The sequence below is a fragment of the Oncorhynchus nerka genome, linkage group LG18, assembly GCF_034236695.1.
Source record: "Oncorhynchus nerka isolate Pitt River linkage group LG18, Oner_Uvic_2.0, whole genome shotgun sequence".
Taxonomy (NCBI): domain Eukaryota; kingdom Metazoa; phylum Chordata; class Actinopteri; order Salmoniformes; family Salmonidae; genus Oncorhynchus; species Oncorhynchus nerka.
Genome location: NC_088413.1, coordinates 62,591,405 through 62,611,315, shown reverse-complemented (window position 1 = coordinate 62,611,315; position 19,911 = coordinate 62,591,405). Strand labels below are relative to the sequence as shown.

Sequence of the window (19,911 nt, the reverse complement as noted above, 5' to 3'; positions counted from 1 at the left end):
GGGGTTTGGAGGTAGTTGAGGGGTCTGGCGATAGCTGAAGGGTTTGGGGTAGTTAGGAGTTTTGAGGTAGTTGGGGGTTTGGGGTAGTTGAGGGTTTGGGGATAGCTGAGGGTTTGGGTAGCTGAGGGTTTGGGGTAGTTGAGGGGTTTGGGGGTAGCTGAGGGGTTTGGGTAGCTGAGGGGTTTGGGGATAGCTGAGCGGTTTGGGGTAGTTGAGGGGTTTGAGAATAGCTGAGGGTTTGGTGATAGCTGAGGGGTTAGGGGTTTGGGGATAGCTGAGGGGTATGGAGGTAGTTGAGGGGTTTGGGTAGTTATGGGTTTAGAGGTAGTTGAGGGGTTTGGGGATAGCTGAGGGATTTGGGTAGCTGAGGGGTTTGGGGATAGCTGAGCGGTTTGGGGTAGTTATGGGTTTAGAGGTAGTTGAGGGGTTTGGGGATAGCTGAGGGGTTTGGAGGTAGTTGAGGGGTTTGGGGATAGCTGAGGGATTTGGGTAGCTGAGGGGTTTGGGGATAGCTGAGCGGTTTGGGGTAGTTATGGGTTTAGAGGTTTTGGGGTAGTTGAGGGGGTTTGGGGATAGCTGAGGGTTTGGGTAGGTAGTTTGAGGGGGGTTTGGGGATAGCTGAGGGGTTAGGGGTTTGGGGATAGCTGAGGGGTTAGGGGTTTGGGGATAGCTGAGGGGGGTTTGGAGGTTTGGAGTTGAGGGGTCTGGCGATAGCTGAAGGGTTTGGGGTAGTTAGGAGTTTTGGGGTAGTTGGGGGTTTGGGGTAGTTGAGGGGTTTGGGGATAGCTGAGGGGTTTGGGTAGCTGAGGGGTTTGGGGTAGTTGAGGGGTTTGGGGGTAGCTGAGGGGTTTGGGTAGCTGAGGGGTTTGGGGATAGCTGAGCGGTTTGGGGTAGTTGAGGGGTTTGAGAATAGCTGAGGGGTTTGGGGATAGCTGAGGGTTTAGGGGTTTGGGGATAGCTGAGGGGTTTGGAGGTAGTTGAGGGTTTGGGTAGTTATGGGTTTAGAGTTAGTTGAGGGGTTTGGGGATAGCTGAGGGGTTTGGGTAGCTGAGGGGTTTGGGGATAGCTGAGCGGTTTGGGGTAGTTATGGGTTTGGAGGTAGTTGAGGGGTTTGGGTAGCTGAGGGGTTTGGAGGTAGTTGAGGGTTTGTGGTAGTTATGGGTTTAGAGCTAGTTGAGGGGTTTGGGGATAGCTGGGGGTTAGGGGTTTGGGGATAGCTGAGGGGTTTGGAGATAGTTGAGGGGTTTGGAGGTAGTTGAGGGTTTGGGGTAGTTAAGGGTTTAGAGGTAGTTGAGGGGTTTGGGGATAGCTGAGGGTTATGAGTTTGGGGATAGCTGAGGGTTTGGAGGTAGTTGAGGGGTTTGGGGTAGTTAAGGGTTTAGAGGTAGTTGAAAGGTTTGGGGAAAGCTGAGGGCTTGGGGTAGTTAGGGGTTTTGGGTAGTTAGGCGTTTGGGGTAGTTAGGGGTTTGGGGGTAGCTGAGGGGTTTGGGGTAGCTGAGGGTTTGGGGTAGTTGAGGGGTTGAGGGGTTTGGGGTAGTTAGGCGTTTGGGTAGCTGAGGGTTTGGGGTAACTGAGAGGTTTGGGGTAGGTTGAGAGGTTTGGGGTAGGTGAGGGGTTTGGGGTAGGTGAGGATTTATGGGTAGTTGAGGGGTTTGGGGATAGTTGAGGGGTTTGGGGATAGCTGAGGGTTTGGGGGTAGCTGAGGGGTTTGGGTAGTTGAGGGTTTGGGGATAACAGAGGTTTGGGTAGTTGAGGGTTTGGAGAGGTTTGGGGGTAGGTTTGGGGTAGGTTTTGGGGTAGTTGAGGGTTTGGGGATAGCTGAGGGTTTGGGGTAGTTAGGGTTTGGGGGTAGCTGAGGGGTTTGTGGATAGCTGAGGGGTTTGTGGATAGCTGAGGGGTTTGGGGTAGTTAAGGGTTTGGGGTAGTTAAGGGGTTTGGAGATAGCTGAGAGGTTTGTGGTAGTTAGGGTTTTGGGGGTAGCTGAGGGGTTTGGGGATAGCTGAGGGGTTTGGGGTAGTTGAGGGGTTTGGGGTCATTGAGGGTTTGGGGATAGCTGAGGGTTTGGGGTAGTTAGGGATTTGGGGGTAGCTGAGGGTTTGGGGTAGTTAGGTTGGGGTAGCTGAGGGGTTTGGGGTAGTTGAGGGGTTTGGGGATAGCTGAGGGTTTTGGGGATAGCTGAGGGGTTTGGGGTAGTTAGGGGTTTGTGGGTAGCTGAGGGTTTGGGGTAGTTAGGGATTTGGGGGTAGCTGAGGGGTTTGGGGTAGTTAGGTTGGGGATAGCTGAGGGTTTGGGTAGCTGAGGGGTTTGGGGTAACTGAGAGGTTTGGGGTAGGTGAGGGGTTTGGGTTAGGTGAGGGGTTTGGGGTAGGTGAGTGATTGGGGATAGCTGAGGGGTTTGGGTAGCTGAGGGGTTTGGGGATAGCTGAGCGGTTTGGGGTAGTTATGGGTTTAGAGGTAGTTGAGGGGTTTGGGGATAGCTGAGGGGTTGGAGGTAGTTGAGGGGTTTGGGGATAGCTGAGGGTTAGGGGTTTGGGGATAGCTGAGGGGTTAGGGGTTTGGGGATAGCTGAGGGGTTTGGAGGTAGTTGAGGGGTCTGGCGATAGCTGAAGGGTTTGGGGTAGTTAGGAGTTTTGGGGTAGTTGGGGGTTTGGGGTAGTTGAGGGGTTTGGGGATAGCTGAGGGTTTGGGTAGCTGAGGGGTTTGGGGTAGTTGAGGGGTTTGGGGGTAGCTGAGGGGTTTGGGTAGCTGAGGGGTTTGGGGATAGCTGAGCGGTTTGGGGTAGTTGAGGGGTTTGAGAATAGCTGAGGGGTTTGGGGATAGCTGAGGGTTTAGGGGTTTGGGGATAGCTGAGGGGTTTGGAGGTAGTTGAGGGGTTTGGGTAGTTATGGGTTTAGAGTTAGTTGAGGGGTTTGGGGATAGCTGAGGGTTTGGGTAGCTGAGGGGTTTGGGGATAGCTGAGCGGTTTGGGGTAGTTATGGGTTTGGAGGTAGTTGAGGGGTTTGGGTAGCTGAGGGGTTTGGAGGTAGTTGAGGGTTTGTGGTAGTTATGGGTTTAGAGCTAGTTGAGGGTTTGGGGATAGCTGGGGGTTAGGGGTTTGGGGATAGCTGAGGGGTTTGGAGATAGTTGAGGGGTTTGGAGGTAGTTGAGGGTTTGGGGTAGTTAAGGGTTTAGAGGTAGTTGAGGGGTTTGGGGATAGCTGAGGGGTTATGGGTTTGGGGATAGCTGGGGGTTTGGAGGTAGTTGAGGGGTTTGGGGTAGTTAAGGGTTTAGAGGTAGTTGAAAGGTTTGGGGAAAGCTGAGGGGCTTGGGGTAGTTAGGGGTTTTGGGTAGTTAGGCGTTTGGGGTAGTTAGGGGTTTGGGGGTAGCTGAGGGGTTTGGGGTAGCTGAGGGGTTTGGGGTAGTTGAGGGTTGAGGGTTTGGGGTAGTTAGGCGTTTGGGTAGCTGAGGGGTTTGGGGTAACTGAGAGGTTTGGGGTAGGTTGAGAGGTTTGGGGTAGGTGAGGGGTTTGGGGTAGGTGAGGATTTATGGGTAGTTGAGGGGTTTGGGGATAGTTGAGGGGTTTGGGGATAGCTGAGGGGTTTGGGGGTAGCTGAGGGGTTGGGGATAGCTGAGGGTTTGGGGATAGCTGAGGGGTTTGGGTAGTTGAGGGTTTGGGGTAACAGAGGTTTGGGGTAGGTTGAGAGGTTTGGGGTAGGTGATGGGTTTGGGGTAGTTGAGGGGTTTGGGGATAGCTGAGGGGTTTGGGGTAGTTAGGGTTTGGGGGTAGCTGAGGGGTTTGTGGATAGCTGAGGGTTTGTGGATAGCTGAGGGTTTGGGGTGGTTGAGGGGTTTGGGGTAGTTGAGTTAGAGGGTTTGGGGTTAGTTGGGGGTAGGGGGGTTTGGAGATAGCTGAGGGTTTGTGGTAGTTAGGGTTTTGGGGTCATTGAGGGTTTGGGGATAGCTGGGGGTTAGGGGTTTGTGGGTAGGGTTAGCTGAGGGGTTTGGGGATAGCTGAGGGTTTGGGGTAGTTGAGGGTTTTTGGGGTCATTGAGGGTTTGGGGATAGCTGAGGGGTTTGGGGTAGTTAGGGGTTTGTGGGTAGCTGAGGGGTTTGGGGTAGTTAGGGATTTGGGGGTAGCTGAGGGTTTGGGGTAGTTAGGGTTTAGGGGTTGAAAGGTTTGGGGGAAAGCTGAGGGGCTTGGGGTTTAGGGGTTTTGGGTAGTTGAGGGGGTTTGGGGGTAGCTGAGGGTTTGGGGATAGCTGAGGGGTTTGGGGTAGTTGAGGGGAGGGTTTGTGGGTAGCTGGGTAGGGGGGTTTGGGGTAGTTAGGGATTTGGGGTAGCTGAGGGGTTTGGGGTAGGTGAGTTAGGTTTGGGGGTAGTTGAGGGGTTTGGGGTAGGGTTTGGGGGTAGCTGAGGGGTTGGGGATAGCTGAGGGGTTTGGGGATAGCTGAGGGGTTTGGGGTAGTTAGGGTTTGGGGGGTAGCTGAGGGGTTTGTGGATTTGGGGAGCTGAGGGTTTGTGGAGGGTAGCTGAGGGGTTTGGGGTGGTTGAGGGTTTGGGGTAGTTAAGGGGTTTGGGGTAGTTGAGGGGTTTGGAGATAGCTGAGAGGTTTGTGGTAGTTAGGGTTTTGGGGGTAGCTGAGGGGTTTGGGGATAGCTGAAGGGTTTGGGGTAGTTGAGGGTTTTGGGGTCATTGAGGGTTTGGGGATAGCTGAGGGTTTGGGGTAGTTAGGGGTTTGTGGGTAGCTGAGGGTTTGGGGTAGTTAGGGATTTGGGGGTAGCTGAGGGGTTTGGGGTAGTTAGGTTGGGGTAGCTGAGGGGTTTGGGGTAGTTGAGGGGTTTGGGGATAGCTGAGGGTTTTGGGGATAGCTGAGGGGTTTGGGGTAGTTAGGGGTTTGTGGGTAGCTGAGGGGTTTGGGGTAGTTAGGGATTTGGGGGTAGCTGAGGGGTTTGGGGTAGTTAGGTTGGGGTAGTTGAGGGGTTTGGGGTAGTTATGAGGTTGGGGATAGCTGAGGGGTTTGGGTAGCTGAGGGGTTTGGGGTAACTGAGAGGTTTGGGGTAGGTGAGGAAACAGCAGAGGGAACACCCCCCTATCCACATCGATGGATCAGTAGTGGAGAGGGTAGCAAGTTTTAAGTTCCTCGGCATACACATCACAGACAAACTGAATTGGTCCACTCACACTGACAGTGTCGTGAAGAAGGCGCAGCAGCGCCTCTTCAACCTCAGGAGGCTGAAGAAATTCGGCTTGTCACCAAAAGCACTCACAAACTTCTACAGATGCACAATCGAGAGCATCCTGGCGGGCTGTATCACCGCCTGGTACGGCAACTGCTCCGCCCTCAACCGTAAGGCTCTCCAGAGGGTAGTGAGGTCTGCACAACGCATCACCGGGGGCAAACTACCTGCCCTCCAGGACACCTACACCACCCGATGTTACAGGAAGGCCATAAAGATCATCAAGGACATCAACCACCCGAACCACTGCCTGTTCCCCCCACTATCATCCAGAAGGCGAGGTCAGTACAGGTGCATCAAAGCTGGGACCGAGAGACTGAAAAACAGCTTCTATCTCAAGGCCATCAGACTGTTAAACAGCCACCACTAACATTGAGTGGCTGCTGCCAACACACTGTCATTGACACTGACCCAACTCCAGCCACTTTAATAATGGGAATTGATGGGAAATGATGTAAATATATCACTAGCCACTTTAAACAATGCTACCTTATATAATGTTACTTACCCTACATTATTCATCTCATATGCAGATGTATATACTGTACTCTAGATCATCGACTGCATTCTTATGTCACTAGCCACTTTAACTATGCCACTTTGTTTACTTTGTCTACATACTCATCTCATATGTATATACTGTACTCGATACCATCTACTGTATGCTGCTCTGTACCATCACTCATTCATATATCCTTATGTACATATTCCTTATCCCCTTACACTGTGTATAAGACAGTAGATTTGGAATTGTTAGTTAGATTAATTGTTGGTTATCACTGCATTGTCGGAACTAGAAGCACAAGCATTTCGCTACACTCGCATTAACATCTGCTAACCATGTGTATGTGACAAATAAAATTTGATTTGATTTGATTTGAGGTGAGGGGTTTGGGTTAGGTGAGGGGTTTGGGGTAGGTGAGTGATTGGGGGGAGCTGGAGGGTTTGGGGGGAGCTGGAGGGTTTGGGGGGGGCTGAGGCCTAATGTTTCCCTTTAGGGCGTTGTACAGGGTGCTGATGGGGCTATGGGTCACAGCAGCCAGGGTCAAAGAGTAATCACCTCAGCCCTCTCAGCCCTAATGAAGGTCCTAATCATGCCATGGCTCTACAGGCCTCACCTCACCTCTACCTGGATGACTGAGGACCCTAGCAGACTGAAGTAATTCAGCAGAGTCACTGTGTACATGGCAGTACAGCTCCCTCTTGCTACACTCAGACTAATGTGAATGTTTATCCCAGAACATAAGTTTCCTCTGAAACCAATCAAACGTATTCAACTTACAGACCGCATTCCAGGGGATTTTATCAGTCAGACAATATTTGCTCAGTTTCTAATCGCAGAAGCCAAGTGTGACGGAGAGACTGAGCCCAGAGAGAACCCTCGCCGTCGCCTCAGGTCATCCAAACAACATAGTGACATTTTTGGGAAACCATAAGATCTCACGATTTGCCTCATAAATATGTGTCCTTTATATCTTTTAACGGCCCAATTCCAATTCCACATCACATCTTTAATTAGGTGTTTTTCTCTGAAGTCTTCCTCTTTGACATCAGCTCTGCTGCTATGTCTCCATGTCTGCAGGTTATGCATCTGGGAGTTGAAGTGAGGATGGATGGCTGGGCTGGCTAGGTGGTTAGACAGGAAAGCACCCCACGTCAGGCAGACGTGACACTTTTTTCTTTTTTGGCACTGATACGCTGTAGGCTTTTTCAAAAACACCCGTCTCCGTTTCAACATCAAAGTGGCCTTCGAGAGAGCAATTGGCATCGAGGGCAGGCCTTTCATGTGATTTGTGGAGCATAGGCGTGGCCGAGCTGCTGACTTAAGGGATGGACACACCTGGCAGGTGCGCGCACACACACACACACACACACACACACACACACACACACACACACACACACACACACACACACACACACACAGCTGTGTGCACATACACACATTAACACACACCTCTCTTTGTTTACTATGAGGAGAGATTGCGCCATGAAGAAAAATAACACAGCCAATGTCATTGTTTGTCTATTTGCATACTTTGTACAGTCTGCGTGCCACATCCAAATCAAACCCCCTCTCCCCACCCCTCCCCTCCCCCAACCCTCTGAAGCCCAACAGAGTAAATATAGGCAACAAAACACAATAATGCTCAAGTGGATTCTGTACACTCTTCGAAAAAGGGGTCCCAAAAGAGTTATTCGGCTGTGCCCATAGGATAACCCTTTTGGTTCTAGGTAGAACCCTTTTGGATTCCATGTACAGTAGAACTCTCTGTAGAAAGGGTTTTACATGGAACTCAAAAGGGTTCTACCTGCAACCAAGAAGGGTTTTTAAAAGGGTTCTCATATGGGGACTGCCGAAGAACCCTTTTGGAACCCCTTTTTTTAAGAGCATAGAAGTTCTACAATACTGAGTGTGGGAAAGAGTGTGATAGTATCACAAAGACAGGATATGCGGTAGTAGGGCCTGCTATGACTGACAGTGTTGGGGAGTAGTTTCACCTAGGGTTGAGCTACAAACAAACAGGCATTTTTCTCTGTTTTTTCACAGGCGTGTATGTTCTCAGCCCAGCCCTGTGTGCCTTGTATCTGGTGAGTTCATCTTTCTCAGGAACGGATTCGCTCTGGGTGAGATAAATACTAGCAGCCCCTCCCCCTCTGAGGATATGTGACTGGTGATGTCATCACAGAGACAGAGACAATGGACGCTAAATACAGTTAGGAGATGAATTCAGCTGAACTCCCCAGGGAGGACAGGAGAGAGATGGGGGAGGGAGAGTTGGGTGGGGGGACAGCGACAGGTCTCAACACTTCAGTCATCTCCTCTTTTTGCTCTCTTTCTATCACAAGTCTTCTCGCTCTCTCTGATGCAGACTTCTCTCTCTTTGATGCAGTCTTCTCTCTCTTGATGCAGTCTTCTCTCTCTGATGCAGTCTTCTCTCTCTCTGATGCAGTCTTCTCTCTTTGATGCAGTCTTCTCTCTCTCTGATGTAGTCCTGTCTCTCTCTCTGATGCAGTCTCCTCTCCCTCTCTCTCTCGCGCAGATGCAGTCTTCTCTCTCTGATGCAGTATTCTCTCTCTGATGCACTCTTCTCTCTCTCTCTGATGCAGTCTTCTCTCTCTTTGATGTAGTCTTCTCTCTCTCTGATGCAGTCTTCTCTCTTTGATGCAGTCTTCTCTCTCTCTCTGATGCAGTATTCTCTCTCTGATGCAGTCTTCTTTCTCTCATGTAGACTTCTCTCTCTCTCTCTCTCTCTCTCTCTCTCTGATGCAGTCTTCTTTCTCTCATGTAGACTTCTCTCTCTCTCTCTCTCTCTCTCTCTCTCTCTGATGCAGTCTTCTCTCTCTCTCTCTGATGCAGAGCATTGACGTACACAAAGCTGCTTCTCAGAAAGCACAGGGTGGTGAGCTCTAATCAAAGAGACTGGTTCCCGTTGTACGATTTTGCTTGAAGGCCTATTGTACAACAAGGGCAGTGTTTGGGACGAAGTGCATACGTGTGAATGTGTTTTTCATCAGTGAGTGAGATGAGGGCTATGTGTTTGGCAGATCTTTGCCGCAGGGGAGCTTCAGTCCTGTCCGTCAGGTTAAACATTAAAAAAGCACTTCCCTCCTCCTTTGCCAGCTTCTCTCCTGGCAGCCATGCAAATGCAGGCCCTACAGTAAAGCCCTGAGCAGCCCAGCCCACTCCGCTCTGCCAGCCAGCCAGCTGACAGGTGAACGTTTGCAGGCCATCCAAGGTGGGGGCACTCATCTCACAATGGGATAGAGGGATAGTCATATGGTACACTTAAACTCATGTAGTGCGTACTTTAGCTGAGGATATCGTCGGGTAGCAATCTGTGTTGTGTGTTTTTAAATACTAAAATCTTTAGGAGGAAAAAATATAAAGATTCTCATTATCAAGTACAAATGTGGTGGTGCTGTTCTCGATTTAAGAGTCCACTCTTTTAAAGCAAAATTCCCCTTCCCTAAATTAAACAATGTCTCTTTATAGCAGGATGGGGCCTGGCCACCGGAGTGTATATTAAATAAGCGACGCCTTCAGTGCAGACATGACATGTAGACAGAGACAGAGAGGAGACAGCTTTACGGTATGTGCAGGGTTATTTCCAACTACAGGAAGCCAACACACTGACTTGTGCATGCATTCAGGAACACACACAGACACACAGCTTGAGTGCCTATTTTTCTTCAGCAGTGCATGCAGACACAGACAAAATGTCCTTTACTAAACACATAGACATAGCCAGCAACTCTATCACATTTCACACATACGCCAACGCAGACACACACACACACACAGTGGATATTATGATCTGTTCCTCCCATTTTCCAACACCTCCTCAAATGGCCTCCAGCCTGGCAGGGGGCGATGCATCACCCTTCGCCTCCTCGCCCTTTGCCCCCTCGCCATTCGCCCCCTCGCCCTTCGCCCCCTCGCCCTTCGCCTCCTCGCCCTTCGCCTCCTCGCCCTTCGCCCCCTCGCTAGGAACCCCATACCCCCTCCATGTGGCACCCTGAACCCCCTGCCTACCTGCATTGGCCAGTTGGTCTGTTTTGACTGGGCTAAATCCACCTTATCCCAAATAAAACACTTAAGAGACATGAGAACAGAGCATAGCAATCAAGCCATCCACGGCAGCCACTATAAACCTGCACAGTATAACCATAGTGGACATGATATCTCAACAGGAGTGATCATTAATCCCTATTAATCCCAATACTCTGGTCTGACTGCTCCTAGCCAAGCATGGGCAGACACACACAAGCAGTCTGTAGCGGTTGACTCATCCTTGTAACACAATCCTCCACAGTCTTTCACATGATCATACATTAAACCACAAATATATGCATCACTGCCCAAATGATGGAGCTGATGATGGAACAGCTTTAGCCTATTGGACCTCACTGGCACAGCTCACAGCAGGCAGCTCATCATCTCTTTAGAGTGTTAAGTCAACGAGCCACTTATGTGGTCAACCAGGTACGACCCTCTGACCAAAGGCAGCAGGGTGAGGCCACAAGCGTTTGGTATTTGCGGCTTGGAGACACAGCTCCTCTTAGCGGTCTCGGGTTATGCCTTAATACGCTTTACAGTTTCCTCTGACAGTGCCCCTCGCCACCCCCTAATACCACACACACACTGCTGCACCACTGAACACACCACATTGTCTCCCCTTGATTGCAATTGCTGGTCAACTGTTGTTGATCCGCCCACATACACTGACAGTACACACACATACTCATGAAAACACACGGCTACATTTTCTTGTATCATCTGCATATGACTCATGTATCTCTTTTAGTGTGCAATGGTTGCACCCCCTTCTTTCACCCCCTACGCCAAGAATAGCCTCTCTCTCTCGCTCTCTTTCTCTCTCTCTCTCTGTGAATCCCTCTACACACAGCTCATGAGAGCAGTACACAGACTTCTGACAAGACAAGACAAATATTCTCATGTACCCTGTAAGTACTCACGTCTGGGTTCCCTGGGCCCATCCACAGTCACTTTAATGGCACGGTGGTAGGTGGCCACCTGAGGGGGACCAGAGAAGACTGTGATGGTCAGAGTGAAGCTCTTTCCTAGGGTAGACAGAATAGAGAAGGCATTGGTTAGGGAAGGGCATCAGTAACACAGAGTTTCAGAAGGAACATCAAACCAGAGCATGTGTGAGGGTTTCCTGGCTTGGTTAATTCATTGTGGAAATAAACAGATTTTTGTGGAACATACACACTTTGTTCATAACCACCACAGTCAGCTTGCTGAATTAAAATTGCCTCCTGATATGGCTCCCTTTTAAGTTTGTAAATTAAAGGGACCACCACTTTGATGGGCTGAAATGTGGGCATGATTTGAATTATTGAGAGAATCTATTCCAGATTGTCCAAAAGGCTTACAGCGACAGTTTATTGTTCAACAAGGCAGATTCTTGCACGAGCTTCCTCGAGCTCTCCCATCTGCATGAAAGGGGAGAGAGGGAGATCGTGCAATGGTCCGTTTTTCGACCCAGGCTATGAAGCAGCGCTTTCATAAAAAAGGCATCTCTTGTTAAAGAGACGGTGGGGGGAAAGGAATCCTGGGGTGGGGTAATTGACTACAGAAATGAAAGGTACGTTTAATTCAGAGACTAGAGCGTTTTCCATTCATCAGTCTGCAACTATTTAAAGTGTAACATTTAAGGGAAATATGTGAGTGCTAGGGCCAGGAGGAAGGAGAGGGATACGAGAAGGTTCTGGTGGAATGTCAGCTATGTGAGAACTCGTTTTTAGAAGTGTAAACAGGCAGGCTTTTAGAAATGCCAAGCCTTGAACTGAATATTCTGGTCCAGGCGATTTGTTTATTTGGACAATGGTGCAATGTTCGTAGAATATATGATGCTGCTACTATCCCGATCATCTTTTGAAGGGGGCGTGTGTGATGGTCAATTAGGACTCGTCCTATATAAATAACTCGTGGCAATGCTTGGCTGAGCATTAGGCTATCATTTAAAATGGGGCTTTGCTCTTTGTCGATAAAGAATGATCAAACCACATCTTAAAATATGTAATAATCATATTGTGTTCTGGATTTTATTTTGTTCCAATAAACATTGATAATCCCCATAATTATACCTGCGCAATGCTGGTGCGGTCTTGCAGCTATAATTGGCCCGGGAGATGAATTCATCTGATTCTCACATTCACTAACACTTTTATTTTATCTGTTAAAAAATAGATTACCAAAAGTAGGTCTACTCAGGCTAAAGTTTTGCAAATCAGTGCAATTATGACGCATGTAGGCAGGTGTTTTGTATGCGATGTTAGTTATTGATTTCATTTAGTAGGCCAAATACTATTCATGGTTTAAGGAAATAAGTGCGTGACTCCCTCTGCTCACCTCGTCCGCTTCTGCCCACAAACCGCAGGTCGTTGAAGCGGGCGACCTGGTTCTTCATCACCGCAGACGCGTTCCTCAGCTCCGCAGAGAAGTTCTCGTCGTTCCCCGCCATCACAGTGACCAGAGTCCCGTCGGGTACATCACCGAGTGCAACAACCTGTGAGAACTCAACGCGGTCAACCGGGGTCACCATGCTAAACCAAATGCAGACTGCAACAAACCGCATCCGGTGGAATCAAAAAGCGCACCATAAAACGTAAATATTAGACCTGATTTAACCCCCCCCCCCCCCCCCAGAAAAAGTGCCCTTTAGATATTGTTAGCAAATATTTTGATCAAAATATATAGGCCTATTGTGCTATTAGGTTACAACTACATGGTAAGATGCTTTCTTGAAGCAAGCTTGCAATTCAAACACTAATATTTTAAAGCTATGTAAATGACTTTGACATTTGATAGGCCTATATCCAAATCACTTTCCCAAATAATTTTTGCAAATACTCCTCATTAAATAAGTAGGCCTATGCGATCTAAACAAGCATTTTTAAAATTTGGATATGATTCAAATCAAATAGATATAGGCTTGTCTATTTTTCTAAATATTACACTTTTAGTCCACAAATTCTATTCACGTCCTGGTGTATAAATATAATTGATAACATTCAATGTAGCATAATTTCATTGCTACGTAATACAGGCCTAAATATGTTTTTCTGCATTGCAAAATCTTTAAAAATAGCAATTAAAAAATAACTAGCTTACCAGGTATAATAATATATGTTATCATTAGAATTATTGTTATTAAATTATTATTATTTTTATTAGGGCCTATATTGTTGGCTAATTGTTGATTAATGTCATTGCAGTTCTTGCAAATCCAAACACTTTTCTAAATCTCACATTCAACTAAGTCCAATGCAAAAAAGAAACAAGATAATTATGCCAAGTTATCACTTTGGCAGGCCACTATAATTTTGACAACTTGATTAAATTAAATTATTTAGGCCTATATTACAGAATAGGGCTCTGTGTAAAAGTAATTGTAATAGACATACTAATGTCAGTAACTGCCTTGTTAGCGAAATGAAGCCTACTCAAGAAAGCTTGAAAAAATTTATTTTACGCTTTTTCTGCAGTAGCCTACAGTAATACATCATTAGGTCGGTCATTAGTTCATAAGTGCCCATTTGTAATTATGCATAATTTACCTTACCTTGAAAGCCACAGGGAGTGTCTTGTTGCACCTCCAGTGTGAGGGCAGCACGGAGCAGAGGAAGTTTGGGCTGTCTGTACGGACCAGCTCGCCAGCGTGATCTGACAGGACGTCCACCACATTCCTGGCCTCGGGTCGTGTCCTCAGTGGTCCAGGGGTGCCCATGGTCCCGCTGCCGTCTCCAATCTTGCTGCAGGGGAACGACGTGGAGGGCGGTGTGAACCGTCTGGTGGTGTTAGGGTCTACGGGAATATGCATCACAACAGCTTTGGTCAAGACCACTTCTCGAGGGGTTTTGACGAGTGTTCGGGGCTCTTTTTTTTTTAGAATATATGTATTTTCCCGCTCTCTGACACTTGTTCCTTTGGTCTCGGTCAAGTCCAGCGGTTTTACGCGATGATGGAGCTGAGCGCACGCAGCTCCCCCGGTTAATCTATCACAATAAATCCTGAACTGTCCAGTGAGTGAAGAGACTTTTTTTTTATCTTGCAGACACGATAAAGTTGAATGTTTGCGTGTTATATCATCTGCTCAGGATGTAGCTGCATGAGAAACATCGAGTTGATTTCTGCTTCTCACTGACTACAGCAAAACCACGAAACCACAAACTTAGATCTGACCTCTTTTCCACAGTGTTCTGTTCTGGTTGCCTATAAGGCTTACACTCTATCTGCACTATTCAGCATTTAATACGATGCCCATCCGCAATACGATTTTGGCCTCATATTACAAAATAAATATCTATACAGTGAGAAACATTAATAACAATCTATCGACTGATCGATAAACACTAACATATACAATTATTAATAACGTCCAGTGAAAAGGAAAACTATGAAATCCAATCTTTTTTACAATATTCACGGAAGCTGACGAGTCGAGTGTTCCTTGCTTGGGCTTCAACTTTATAGCAGAAATGTCCAAATATCTTGTTTCACCTTCGGTGACTGAATGAGCTCCTTCGATTGAATTGGGCTTTTGGATCTCGCCAGACCTCACCGCACACACTGAAAGATGTTGCCTACTCAACAAAGTAGGCTAGCTATAACAGAGTCTGGGGGCTACTCAGCAATTCACAGTTCTCAACGCGAAGTACAAGACGCAGAAGTCCGTGTGAAGTTTCTTTATATTCAGTGTTTTTTGTTCATCCGTATCACATGTCCTGCCACCGGTTATCCTTAATGAAACTAAAAAGTAAGTCGAGATCCAAAAACTATTTTCTTGAAACTATTCTGTCTCTACGTTGAAATAATCTTGAATATCTGTATAAATGTAGTCCTTTTGCTGTGGTTAACGCAGTTGAAGGTAACAAAGACGCGCTTGAGTGAGTGGTGGCGCGAGAGTGAAGAGTGCTGTGATATTATTTACTCAAGTCATTTTAGTGTTTAGTGTTTCGAGTGTGGCGATAACTTCCACCAATGAGTCGCCTGGGTTGGGCTTTCATTAGACCAATCAAAGTCTTTGGAATATAGGCGAAGTGAAAGCGCTCTCTGCTTATTCTGCCATACACACACGATACATTATTAATAATATACTATGTATTTGTGCTTTTCTACATTATGTGCTTAGATGTTATAATGTTTTGCACAGTTAGACTATATGTATACTTAAAGTTATAGCAACTGTTCTCACCTGAATGGGAACCAGTTATTATTCCCCCAAAAAGTTATTTGTTAATTGAAGATTTAAAAAAAAAAAAAAATACATTTCGTGTTATGACTGATCCCTCTTCCTTCTTTATATGACATCAGCAAATTAATATAGGCAACCACTTTTTGAAGAAATAGAATCACAGAATACATTCTGCCTATTTTAGTACATCACCGCAGTGCGCGTACATACAGAGTGAACAGAAAACAATAATTCAAGCATAATGTATGTATTTGGTGACTGCAGAAGAGATCAACGTCTTTAGGGAAAATAGGCCAGTCATATAATGCAGCTATACGATCTTATTATTGGCCTATACCCCGAGCCTATGTGTTTTTACTAAAAGCAATAGGCTATTTCTGAATGCAGAATTGTCAATCAACTGTAATGAGCTATTGATCATTTTAGGGGTTCATACACCTTTCAAATGACATGACTATGTTTTATTTATCAATATGAGTTATTATGATTTTCCCCATTATTGTCCCTTATGCAATTCACCCTTGAGTTTTCAGAGAACGTCAAAGCCAAAGGCATCTACCGGATGCTGTTGTTGTTGTTTAGTATCACGTAATTGACAGTAGGCCCAATAGGCTTAGGCTACATTGCATTAACTGTAGTGCTGCTGCATTAGAGACCTACTCACAAAATATGTGAATACATATTTAGCAATATGCTTTTGTTATTTTTCTTTTTCTTTTCTTTTTAATATGTTATTTGTTCCTATATCCCAGGATATATAATAAATTAGGCTAAGGATGCGTATACATTAATAATATAGACCTATACATTTGACGTAATATGCATTGGTGCATATTTGTTAATATTTATAATTATATAAAATTGTGTTATCACCATGATTCGATCAGACCAAATGAAAACGAATTAAAACATACAAGCAATTTCCCCCATAGGCTTACATAACAACTACAATTTTGCCAAAATACATTAACCACAGGCAAATATTAATTGGAATTCCATCATTTAATAGGTTAGTCAGTGTATTGCACATGAAACGGCACACCCCGTTTACTCGTTCCCATGCAATGATGGCCCACAGACGCTAGTTGGCGCATTTGTCTTTGCCAAATGGACCTGCCTTAGTACAGAAGGGGTATGGAGGGAGAAACGGCATTTGTACCATCAGGGAAAATCTGAAAAAGCAACATATATACTACATACTAGCTTGCTCCAAGACGACAAAACGTGGATCCTAGACGACAATTATTAGGCCTACTTGTGTCGAGCGTAAAGGTTTTTTAGTCAATTGACCCATGTGCTGGAATTCTGCTCGTCCGTTCCATTCTTTTCTGCATTGAAGTAGGCTTCAAATGCAAAATAAAAACCACTCAATTTTGTATTCGTTTAATGCCACCTTTTATGTGCTTAACAATTTACGAATAAATGTACCATGCACTGTTTTACTCTTATATAGCCTCGATTAGGAAATCTTTTTTTTTTTTTCCACAGTTGTATGGAGACATTACATCACGTCTTGGGTGTGACAATAGCGCCTAACAAATTTAAATGATTTATTATTATTATTATTATTATTATATATTTGCTGTTTTGTCCAACACACAATAAATTATTGAATAAACAAAGACATGACATACTGGATAGCCCATCTATATATCGAAGAGCAGTTATTTAGTAAATATATAAAAGTAAAGGCCCTGAAAATCATCAAGAATATTAGGCTATCTACAATCACATCCGTTATAGATTAGCATACATATTAATTGTGGGGGGAAAAGAGGGTGGGGTGGGGGGCGTTTTAAATGTCAAATATTTGTGGATGACTTGTTTATTGAATCAAGAGGCATTTGATTCTTGGGGTTATTTTTTTGTGGTGAGATGCACAAACCCATTAAAAACCGCTCTCATCAGAATTAGACCATATTGTCAGAAATAAATAACATAAAACACATCATGGGATCGTATAATGCCTTGAAAGTCATTGAAGTAAAATGTTATAACTTACCTACCAAAGCACGTGTGGGGTACTTATTTGTTTGTCTTAAATTTTCCCAAAAATTGCATTGGTGCGCTATCGAAGTCTATAATGCCTTATTGAAGTTCATTCCCATTGGGATTATTCATTTAGGTAAGTGTTTGATATATAATTATACCTGATTGACAATCATTAGTCGACGGTCCTGGGGAAAAAATGACCCTTATATATTTCCCCCCTATTTCTATTGAATATGCAAAGTGTGTGTGTGTACGTGTGCTTTTGTTTATTTTAGATAGGAAGGGAGTGGGTAGGGTAGGGTAGGGAGTGTGTTTAGATTTACCCTTCATTTTCTTTATTATACTGATGTCGTTCAGACAGATAAAGCCAGAGTCTTGTGGGGAGAGTGGATGAGAAGATTATACACTCTTCACGCCTGCGGAGACCGTTAGGAGGGAAGCCATTTGAAATCATATTTTAACAACACGAATTGGCGCCAAACGTATTGATAACAATTATCACAGCCATAGTCTATACGTTTATTTGATAGGCTGTTGTCTGTAGAGTGCAGACTCCATAGTGGGGGGAGACCTCAACTAGGCGAGCTGTCAGCAAGCCTGTTTCTTTATGAGGAGAGAATGTGAAATTCTTAATTGCTACAACCGCACTGAATGACCGCAAATATCAAGGCATGTGCCTTTTGGAGAACACTGGACATGTGTCTAAAACAGATCGTTCTTCTAATTATAAAATCCTATGCCTAAAATCTTCCGAGTTTATATCTAAGTAACTAGAGAGTAACTATTCAACCAACTGTTGTAAACTTATAATAATGCAATTATCATAACATGGATATGCTGTTAGCTGAAGCTGCAGGGCGCATTTTCAGGACCTAATGTCTTCAAAAGTATCACCTATCATTGTCCGCTATTTTGAGACAATGAAACAACTAGAGTCGGACAAATACATCGGGGATTTTTCAGTGGTCCTCCTGCCTCTGTTCATTATTAATATCCGACCACACGACCGACTACCCTGCGCAGCGGTAATGCGCGCTTCGGGCGCCGGTCTTATTTAGACTCCTACGTTTCAACAGACAGTTTCTACGGTTTCAGCCGCACAGAGACTAAGGACGGAGCCCATCGTGCCCCTGAACGATTTTTAATGATTCGAGTGGGTTCAGCTCAACCGAATGCAGAACTCCAGGAGGATATCTGATACCCCAGGCCAACCTCACGTACTAGACGTTTTACCCTCTACTTTTAAAACACAGAGGTTTCAGCTATAGTCTCTATAGGCCCAGTCTAAACACTACAGGCCTCCAGTATGGAAAGAGTTTGGAGGGTTAGAGTAAGAAAGGATACAGAGTGCTCCAACCAAAATTAATAGATTCCTTATGAATATGAGAAGTTTCCTTCTCAAAATCATATTAACTCTTACTATGACCTGTGCGCTGGCATATACACCTCCAGCCATGCTATCTCTCTGTTGTGAAGAACTAAAGGTTTTCAAAAGAAAGAGCATTTGCCTTTTCTTTCCCACTTGAGGCCTGGTTTAAAATGAGCCTAGTTAAGCCTGCCTTGCCTGCCCTGCAAAGGCCAACCAACACCCCAAATCATGACCTATCAAAGAGAGTATCAACGTTTTCTTCCTCTCCATTTTCATATGGTTTGGCTGATAATGAAGCAGAATGTAAAAGCTAATAGTTAGAATATCATCCCCATTCGCTGAGAAACCCACAACAAGCCTGTTAGTTGTAAACCTACCCCTGACTCCACCATGCCCACCATACCCACCATGCCCACCACCCATCATATTTCATATGTCTGATGTCACTTCAAACAGGTTTTGATGGATGGGGAGACACTTTCAGATATGTGAGGAGATACAAATGTGAAATGTTAATTCTCAATATGAACCCCAATAACCCCATAAACCCATGAGATATTTACAGACGTGTGTACATGTGCCATTGGAGGGGTGCTTTTCATTAGAAAAATGGGGCTATGGAGCAATCAGAAATAGTTTGAGGTTAAACGATGACATAAGACAAAGATTTCTATCTTTAGTGGCTGCGGCGGTCGCACATTTCTGTACATTCACAAATTACAGGACAAGCCTGACCCTCAACCCACCGAATGCATTCCTTCCGAATCCTATTTCAGCCGGGGGTTTTCTGCTCAGTGGAAATATGAGTGTTCTGAATGGAAGACTCCTATGAAATGGACTTTTATTTCTCTTGGATTAAATGAGCTCTACAACTGTGCTCAGGATATTTTTTTGTACAGTATCGATGGTGAATTCTGTGGTGGACTTGAAATGCTGCTATATTTTTTGAAATGCAGTTTGCTATGAAATGGACTTCTGCTGCTTGATATGACAAGAGTGTCAGTGGTTAGTATTCCAAGCATGACGTCAGTCATCAAAGCATTCTGTCCCTCGTCCCAAAGCCAAATCATATTCTAGCATTTGGATGTTTACACACAGACTATAGAGAGACTTTGAAAAGTAATGCTTCAGAGAGACTGGGTAAAGATTGTTTCATTTTGTATGGGGGTTCTGAGCTCCGATTGCTGATGCTTTCTCAAGCGATGATTACATAATGTGTCAGCACATCGCAGTTGGTGGTCATTGTTGTCCGTTTTGATGTAGACCATCAAAAAACCACATTGGCAGTTTTTATCATAGCATATTTATGTGTCCTTAATTGATCTAAAGCCAATTAATCCTCATCTTATTAACTTCCAGTTAGCTGATTCAGATATGAGCACCAGGCTACTCGTTTAATAATGAGATTAAACACTTTAACTTTTGATTTATCTTTTTTTAAAGACTTAAAACGAATTTGGGGTAAATCAGAAATTGAATCACCTACACTCAAGTATACATGTGATCCTTCAGAAACATTATTTTCACGCCACTTTGATACAGCTATGACCGGACGTGACTTTTTCCATAGTAGGTTAGGAGAATTAACGTAGCAGGTTTGGGATCCATAT

At 45.3% G+C, this 19,911-nt stretch overlaps 1 protein-coding gene across 3 annotated transcripts in view; it reads right to left on the bottom strand.

Moving 5' to 3' along the window:
* LOC115146302 (runt-related transcription factor 3-like) overlaps positions 1-19,911 on the bottom strand; it is a 91,040-nt gene that overhangs the window by 38,232 nt on the left and 32,897 nt on the right. For 2 of the 3 annotated variants that reach the window (XM_029688302.2, XM_029688300.2), the window contains exons 3-5: positions 13,309-13,550; positions 12,096-12,252; positions 10,682-10,801 (exon numbers count right to left, since the gene is read on the bottom strand). In XM_029688302.2, coding sequence (XP_029544162.1) covers positions 10,682-10,801; positions 12,096-12,252; positions 13,309-13,550 — 519 coding nt within the window. The remainder of the gene's footprint in view (positions 1-10,681; positions 10,802-12,095; positions 12,253-13,308; positions 13,551-19,911) is intronic. The other variant, XM_029688301.2, reaches the window with a different exon arrangement.